The sequence below is a fragment of the Venturia canescens genome, chromosome 7 (assembly GCF_019457755.1).
Source record: "Venturia canescens isolate UGA chromosome 7, ASM1945775v1, whole genome shotgun sequence".
Lineage (NCBI taxonomy): Eukaryota > Metazoa > Arthropoda > Insecta > Hymenoptera > Ichneumonidae > Venturia > Venturia canescens.
The window spans coordinates 9,330,918-9,340,038 of record NC_057427.1 but is presented as its reverse complement, the minus strand read 5'-3'; the positions used below and the strand labels follow the sequence as shown (position 1 = coordinate 9,340,038).

At 38.1% G+C, this 9,121-nt stretch overlaps 1 protein-coding gene and 1 long non-coding RNA gene across 2 annotated transcripts; one reads left to right on the top strand and one right to left on the bottom strand.

Annotated features, from left to right (window-relative positions):
• Positions 1 to 1,448: 1,448 nt before the first annotated feature.
• On the top strand, positions 1,449 to 7,366 carry LOC122413006 (uncharacterized). Its single transcript, XM_043423064.1, has 2 exons — positions 1,449 to 5,517; positions 5,623 to 7,366. Exon 1 carries the CDS (start codon positions 2,606 to 2,608, stop codon positions 4,088 to 4,090), a length of 1,485 nt encoding a protein of 494 aa, XP_043278999.1. The 5' UTR covers positions 1,449 to 2,605; the 3' UTR covers positions 4,091 to 5,517; positions 5,623 to 7,366.
• Positions 7,143 to 8,109, bottom strand: LOC122413007 (uncharacterized). Its single transcript, XR_006261472.1, has 2 exons — positions 7,875 to 8,109; positions 7,143 to 7,556 (listed from the first exon to the last, which is right to left on the bottom strand). It is a non-coding gene; the product is annotated as an uncharacterized lncRNA (long non-coding RNA).
• Positions 8,110 to 9,121: the final 1,012 nt, after the last annotated feature.

Sequence of the window (9,121 nt, the reverse complement as noted above, 5' to 3'; positions counted from 1 at the left end):
TGAATTGACAGTTATTGGGTCCAGCAATTACAGTGATTGCCGACAAAAGCAGGCACTCAAATTAGTGTCCAAGGAAATTATTGTGATATTTGCAATTAATGAGAAGAGAGGGATAGCAAATGCGTTTGAACTTTGTTTAGTAATCCTTTGCATTATTGAATTGATTGATTACTTCTAATTCACATGTTCATAATGATTTTTTACTTTTATTGTATGTCGCATACTTAGTACTTTTAATTCTGTTTTCATTTCGTTTTCTCGAAAACAAGAGCGTTATAAATTATATCTGTCAAATGATTTTTTCATTCTCTATGAATTTGTAAATTGTTTTCTTCCAAATTCGGAGAAGATGCATTTTTTAATTGAATTTAGAGCATCATTTTTATTTGTTTTATCAACGCAGAATTTGTCGTTCTTTGGATCTTGATGCCAGGCCGGTAATGTAGGATTTGTTGAGTTCAAACGACGGCTCGTTCTTCCCTATCAACAGCTGGTGTTAGCGCAAATGCCAGGAAAATAACTATGCTCGTTATAAGTCACCATTGCGACCCTAAAAAAACTCTCGTCAGGAACATCCCTTAAGGGGGTCAACCCGCGTGACAGCCCAATTTTTTAGAGTTTTTTTGCGATTTTTTTGCGATTTTTTTGCGACGAGGAAAAAACACAGATTTTTGAAATTCTAAGGGTTTACATTTATTGGTATTTCAGCTCGACGACACAATTTTTTAACTCTCATATCTCGAGTAGATTCGGTATAAAACTGCACTACAGGAACCCATACGTTTCTCTATGGGCTTCACGATTCCGGGGGATTGGTTGATCTGATATGAAAAAACCAAAGAGCCTTTTGATTTGTAAAGCAGTGACAATCGTCTGAACTAAAATCATACAGAAATTTTTGACCGCCCCAAAAAAAATCACGAAAAGACTCCAAAATATCCGGCTGCCACACGGGGTGACCCCCTTAAGAAGTAAACCCACTGATTAATCTTTCATTCACATACTTTTCAGATGACTAATAATAACGGTCTCTGGTTCGAATCTGGCAAAATGCTTTAAAGCATGGCCTTCTAAGTTGAAACGAAAGTTAGCTGATATACCAAGATAATCAAGATTTATACGCAAAAATAGTAAATGAAGATTTTCTTCGTTCCTAAAATCAGTACCATCATTTTTTACTTACTTGCCCGTTTTGAATCTAGAAACTTCTCCCGCACGTGCACGTCTCTGCCAGTTGAATCCTCGGAATAATTTGCTTAATAATCGAATCGGAATAATTAGTTATCGTTGATATAGTTCCTGGAACGCGATGAGTCGCTGGCGACATTGTTCAATTCCGGCGTTTATTTTCGTTTCTATTATGTTTTTTTTCGTAATCAAACGACCACAAACAAAATGACAGCCGGTATTTGGAAGTTTATCCGTTTTTTTGTTCTTCGAATCCTTCTCTGTTAATGTCTCACAGATTTTTTAACAATCCGCTTCGCACAGTAAAAAGTTTATTCATCAGCCGTGAAAACCCAGACGAGCCGAAAAACCCGTGAATTACAGTACAACATAATTTCTCTTAACTAACGAACGATTTACTGACTTCCTATTGCATACTGACTGCAGTTGGACCATTTTCAAAAAATAATTTTCATCATTTTTGTGCGGACATCGTGTTCTCAATAACAGTGTGACTCATCCAAGAACGTGAAACCCCATCAACTTTGCCGTATAGTTTTTTGACGAAGCAAAGTACAAAACCGAAGCAGCGTCCCAACAAATAAAAACAGATTTAAGGTGTCAACGTTTAGATACGAATACAACGAACGGCTGTGCCAGATATTTGCCAGACTCATTTTACATTTCAATAATCGCACTCCATTGTTACTATAATTACCATGATCGGTAGTCGCGGTAGCGATTAGAGACAAGTATATTTATGAAATCGAGTCCGCTCCGAGAGACTCTTCATCGAAACTATTTTTTTTTATCATTTTCTTCAGAAGCTGATATCCAAGATGCGTTTGACGTTTGAGAATTGCGAAATCGTGTACTTTGCTATGAAAAAATGGTGTTCCGGTAGAGAAGAAGATTTTGTACAATTGGCAGCAGACCATGAAAATACACCATTCAATATTTGGACGACGGCTTCAAATCCAGCAGCAGAAGAATATAATGAAGAAACGAGTGAGTTACTATGTGACTCATTCGACAGCTTTTTTGGTGGATTCGTGCCGGTAACTAACCCACCGGAAACAGCTTTACGGTATTTTCTAAATTTTCTCAAGTCAGCAGGGAAACCAGTTTTGCTTGTTACTTATTCTGAAGATTATAATTTCGGACCGTTGTGTAAAGCTATCCTAGAAACTGACATGGCTGAAAAGTTTCAAAGTGTCATTGGCGGTTTCGCAGATGCCATTCCAATTTTGAAAGAAAAATTTCCGGCAATTTGAACTACCAATGGTAACGGAAGATTTCTTAGATGAAGAATATGAAGAATCATTGACTGAGGCGAAACATGATATGCAATATATAAAACAAATTGCGAAAAAGTTCATATCGAAGTCTGAGCTTATTGAGAGCAGTAAATCTTACGAAGAATTTTTTTCTTCAAATAATGGGCGCTCGAAATGCTTACAATACTATTCGGAGCTTAGCGCCCTTAATGTTTGCTACATCCATTGGAATATTGGAAGAAATGGCAAAGGCAGGGATTTCATATATCGCTTTAAAAGACGTTTTTCAGGAGTACGGCTCAGGAGGATTGGTCAGATTTTTATCACAAAAACTGAATGGTGGTGGAGTTGACGAATTAACTGATAAATTGGAAAATATCGTGCAATTTTTCGAAAAACAGAATCGTGTTAGAGATGATGAGGATGACAAACGACAGGAATCAATCAAGAGTGGCAGAGTAATAACTAAGCAGAATCAAAACCGAAATCATTCAAATAAGTATGAAAACGACGACTGGGAGGGAATAATGGAAGAATTTGATCTAGGATCTGAACTTGAAGATGATCCGTTTGAGCCGATATCTATTCATCGACCTAATAATGAAACTTACGGAAGGGACGATCCGTTGACGGCAGTACAGGATCGACCTGAACATGAGACTCCCATTGCAGGCGATTTATTGGGAACAACGCAGGAACGAGCAGACCTTGAAGCTTACGTTGCAGCTGATTCATTAGGAATGGTACAGAATCGATCAAACAGTCAAGATGACGTTACAGCTAATCCATTAGGACCGGTACAGAAAGGATCGAATCATCAAGGTTACGTTGCAACCAATTCGTTAGGAATGGCACAGAATCAACCAAACCGTCAAGGTTACGTGGCAGCTGATTCGTTAGGAATGGCACAGAATCGACCAAACCATCAAGGTTACGTGGCAGCTGATTCGTTAGGAATGGCACAGAATCGACCAAACCGTCAAGGTTACGTGGCAGCTGATTCGTTAGGAATGGCACAGAATCGACCAAACCATCCAGGTTACGTGGCAGCCGATTCGTTAGAAATGGCACAGAATCGACCAAACCGTCAAGGTTACGTGGCAGCTGATTCGTTAGGAATGGCACAGAATCGACCAAACCGTCAAGGTTACGTTGCAGCCGATTCGTTAGGAATGGCACAGAATCGACCAAACCGTCAAGGTTACGTTGCAGCTGATTCGTTAGGAACGGCACAGAATCGACCAAACCGTCAAGGTTACGTGGCAGCTGATTCGTTAGGAATGGCACAGAATCGACCAAACCGTCAAGGTTACGTTGCAGCTGATTCGTTAGGAATGGCACAGAATCGACCAAACCGTCAAGGTTACGTTGCAGCTGATTCGTTAGGAATGGCACAGAATCGACCAAACCGTCAAGGTTACGTTGCAGCTGATTCACTGGGAATGGTGCAGTATCGACCGAAACGTCAAACTTACGTTGCACTTGATTTATTAGGAACGGTACCGAATCGATGCAACCATCAAACTCACGTTAGACCTGATTCATTAGGTCCCACACAGAATCGACTTTGTATTCGATCTTATGATTGTGTCGGGAATGTTCTACCAAAACAGTTTCGATCTAACCGTTTTAGGTCCCTTGGATAAGCAATCGTGGGGAAGAGGGATTTGATTTCCGATAGAAAATGATCACGGGGAATATAATAGGATTTTTGAAAACGATACATTAAAGTACGAACACGATAAACCTTACTTCGACTTGTCCATATAAAAAAGCACGAGATCTCAAGTATAATAATAATGATTGATAATCCTGAGTATCGCAAGGGCGACGTGGAGTCAGTCTCGCCCCAGTTTACAAGATCAGGATGCCTGTGTAATTTTTTTTTGTTTGCAGAAAACTTTTCTCAGATGTGGACAGTATTTTTTTGTTTCAAAATTGCTCAACCTTCTGAAATTTACAGTTTTATTATTATACGATGGTGGAGCAACATCCCTATTGTTAGAAATGGATCGGACTTCAGGCTTACAACTTGGGATTCTCGAATACTGATTAGTTATTTTCATTATATATATATATATATATATATATAATGAATTAATGGATAATGAAATAATAGGTAATGAAATAATATATATAATGAATCAAGGGACTACGCGGAAATGGGTTACGAAATAATTTAGGTTGTACTAAATCAGTGCTTAGAATTTTCTTATTATTAATTTATACTTTTTCAAAAATAGTAAATAAAAATTAATTTCGTTTGTAAAATCAGTACTATAATTTTTAACTTAATTGCTCGCATTGAATCTAGAAACTTCTCGTGCACGTCTACGTCGCTGCCAGTTGAATCCTCGGAATAATTTGCTTAATAATCGAATCGGAATAATTTTTGTTGTTTTTGCTTCTATTATGTTTTTATCATAATCAAATAACCGCATCCTTTGTAGTCCATTTATTCCTCAGTTTTTTCGTTCTCGGAATCCTTTTCTTCTCGAATGTCTCAGAATGTTGTAAACAATCAGCCTCGCACAGTAAAAAATCACGTCTTCCGTTATTTTCATATTTTACTCGTTTTGTTCTTAAAATTCTGCCCCTTACCGAGAACTCAGGAACTCAGAAATCTGTTAGTTATTAGACTCCCCACAATGGCACCGGCGACCAATCAAACCGTGTCTTATCAGGTTCAGGAGCGCTGCGAGCATGCACAGTAATATATTACGGCCATCATGATTTCCGCGATAAAAAGGTCCTCAGTTGCCCATCTCTAGCTTCCGTGCAAAGTGGACAGCAAAACCGTGCAAACCCTCATTAACCTAGAAACTCGCAAAGAACTTGCCAAAACTGGGCTAACAAACGAATTTAAAGTAACTCTTCTCAATAAATCTTTTCAATCATTTTCAACGGCCTCGTATCATAAATAATTGTGAGACTCGGCCTAAAACGTGGAACCCCATCGACTACGCAGCAGCTTTATTTGGGGAAGCAAGATACAAAGGAATAGCAGGGTCCCAACGGTCCAAAACGGTTTTAAGGAGTCATCATCCAGATACGAATATAACGGAAGTGCCAGGTAATTTGCAACATTTGTTTCAATTCAATGAGCAATGCCGAACGTGCCATTATGTAACCGCATTCTATTACGAGACGAATTGTATTTTTTCATATTTTCCCGAAGCGAAAATCCCAGATGAGTGCGACAGTTGACAATTGTGAAATCGCGTACTTTGCTGTTAAAAGATGGAATTCCCGTGAGGACGGAGACGTTATTCAAATCGCAGCAGAACATGAAAATAAAGATATTGAAAATGGAATATTCCATGCTTGGACGAGGTCTTCGAAACCAATTGCAATGGCGAATGTGCCACAGATCAGTGAAGCAGAATCTCAAATGTTCAACTTATTGTTCAACAGTAGCGAAGGTGGAATACCGGTCGACCCGTTAGAAACTGCTTTGCAGAATTTTATAAATTTCCTCAAGTTATCACCGAAGCCAATTCTGCTTGTCATAAATTCAGCAAATTTCGACTTCTTGTTCTTACGCCAGATCATTCTGGAAACCAACTCGGCCGATAAATTGTGCGGCGTCATTAGTGGCTTTTCAGAGACTCTACCGATTCTGAAACAAAAGTTCGAAACCCAAATTAATAGTTCGTATTTCGCAATACCCATTCCAGTGCGAGATTTGTTGGCACAAGAAAATGGAGAACAACGTCACGAAGCTAGGCACAATGTGCAGGTTATCAAACAGGTTGCGGGCAGGTTTATATCAAAACTTGAGTACATTGCAAACTTTATATCTTATGAAAAAGCTCTTTCCAGTGAAATAGATACTATGAAAAACGAGGATGAGATTCCTAACGAGGACGATTCGTTTTCAATGCAGCTTGATTCAGATCCCGAGAGCAATCAACATTGTTCAGAAAATGGTGAGAATGTTCAACTAAGAAAAAGGGCTCGCGTTGATGACAAAAATGATATACTGGAATAATCGACACTGGAAGCGAATCGAAACTAAAACCGACGAGTTAAAATATAACAGTTTTTTGTGAATTTATTAAGGTTGTTCAACAGCAAAAATTTTGAAAAAAATGTATGTCGCGCAGAAAAATCTAACGAATCAATAAAAAAAAAGTATTTGTACCGTTTAGTTTTTAAGACACTGCAAGTTTTAAAGTTCTATGGTTTCTCAATCTGAACACATGGTAATCTTCAAACAAAAAAAGTGTATCGAAATAACTCGAGAACGGTTCTTACGATTTTGGTATTAAAAAACACAGTGTTAAAGTATCTTCTTACGAAAAAATTTTTAAAAAACATGATTTGCCGTCTAAATTTTGAGAAAAAAATGGTTGTAATAAAAATCGTATGAGAATTTGAGTGAGAGAATTTCAAGGCTCGCGACCTGGCAACGCTGTCGCGTGAGACAAGCCATGATTATCACTATACTTTAGAACGCTGTGCTCGTCTCAGGCCTGTGTGCAGTGTTGCCACGATTCACGCGCTTCTGAGCGTTCATTCGCATGCTCGTATACGTGCGTACGGCATGAAGATGTATTCTAGCAGGGGCGTCCGCAAAAGAAAAAATATTAAAATTCCAAAATCACGAGCAATTATGAAATTTTATGCAATTATGAAAGAACGTGATTAATTTTATGATAAATTAATTTATCGAAAGAAAAGCAATATTCGGTAGATTGTGTAAGTCTGAAGGGGGAAAAAAATTGAGTAACTTTGTTCTTGAAATTTTTTAATTCGAACCACCATTAACATGTATTAGATGTAAGACCTTGAGACTGTTATGTAATTCTAATCGTTCATGAAATATTTTTTTTTCATGTGTATAATGTAATACACCAAGTGAAAAATAAAAGAGTGACTCTAAAGAAATCTTTGTTCAGAGTCGACACGTCTTTAGCTCATACCACGTGTAATTTTTCTGTGCACTTACCTGTTCGTCATCAAATGATATAAAGTGTTTCATTTTCGAAATGCAATAATGGACGCTTACAAAACCCTTTTTAGAGACAGAAATTTTGAGATTTATTCGTCTTTGAAATCGCTGTGGAATTCACTTCCAGTACTTGGAAGGGAAGGGCTTAGTTTTGATTCCTGAAAATTTTGCAAAGACTGACTTTTCGAAACAAAAGCATTATTAAGTTATTCATTTTTTTTCAACCTCCGCTTCTCAAGTTTGTAATCGAAAAGTTAACATTTTGAATTTAAGATTTATTTTAAAACAGAATATTTATCTGCAAATTATACTGTCGGTCAAATTTAATGCCAGTCATGACTTACAGTGAAAACACTTGCTTCTTTGTACTCGAAAAAAATGTTCTACGTCGATAAAACTTCTAATCTAATAATACTTCACTCGAGATTTTCTAACTAACGAAACAACACGTACGGTTTTTTGTTCGTCACACTTACCGTGCTTTAATCTATCAGCTGCTTAAACTGTTCCTTTGTGTCAACGCTGTACCTAACAACAGGTGTGGCGTTAACTCTACCAACGACAGTCAAAATCTATTAAGGCACTCCACTCCACAATCAATCGGAGAAAACGATATCTAATTCGTCGAATTTTCAAGGTTTCCACGTGTGCTCTTTTCAGATTTTTATGAGCCCGTCCTATTACTTTAACATTATTTTCAGTTCAGGCTTACGTGGGGATGTCCTGATATAGCCCTGCAAAAATGTTGCTCTCAAACTATCCTTTCTAGTTCACTGTTGTACTGTGCACATTCCCAAGGGGGGTGGGGGCGAGGATAATCAACTTCAAAAGGTACCCTGCTGATGGAAAATCACATTTCCGGAAATGGGGAGCTTTTGCGCTTTCCAATTGAAAAAAATATGTTTAAAATCCTGCTCTTTTCCTGAAATTTTATTCACATTATATACGTGTGCCTTTGGGAGGTGCTACTTGAATGTAACTTTTTATGATGGGGAATAAACCAGATTTGTGGATTTTTCAAATTATCCCTTGACCATCTAATTCGATAGAAAGAGTGTTGGCCACACATGACACAGTTGAGTAGAAATAGGCGTCGAAAAATAAAATCATTGGTACTGAAATGATTAAGTTTAATATGACCGAGGGCCCTGAGCCAACCGACTATAACGTCCTTTGTTTGGAACTCAGTTCTACGTAATAACAGCATGGATCAGTCGGTATATCGCAATATGAAAGTGAAATTTTTCCACACCGTTCGCCAGATCGAAATAATAAAAATGTCAGCCCATTTTTGCCGTCGTCCTGCGTGGGCTGACAGAGCCTTTTTTAATCGGTCAAACTGTGTCAAAGCATCTTGCTCAGTCTTCGTCATCCTCGTACGATCAAGCAGTTGGTCGGTGCTCAGAAACCTCGTTCGAAAAAAATCACGTTCGAGTTGTAGCACGCTTCGAAAATTCGTACCATCATTTTTGAATTTTGGGCTCGTTTCGAATCTAGAAACTTCTCGCATTTACCTATCTGCGTCGCTGACCCTGTGAAATAATTTGGTTAATAATCGAATCTGTGCGATTAGTTACCGATTAAGTTCCACGAACGAGATTAATCCTGCGCAAATCTGTCGATTTTACCATTATTTTTGTTCACGTTTCGTTATCGTCATCAAACAACTACGGTTGCGGTTATGCATATTTTCTCCTTGTCCTTGAAATCCTTCTGCTGACTT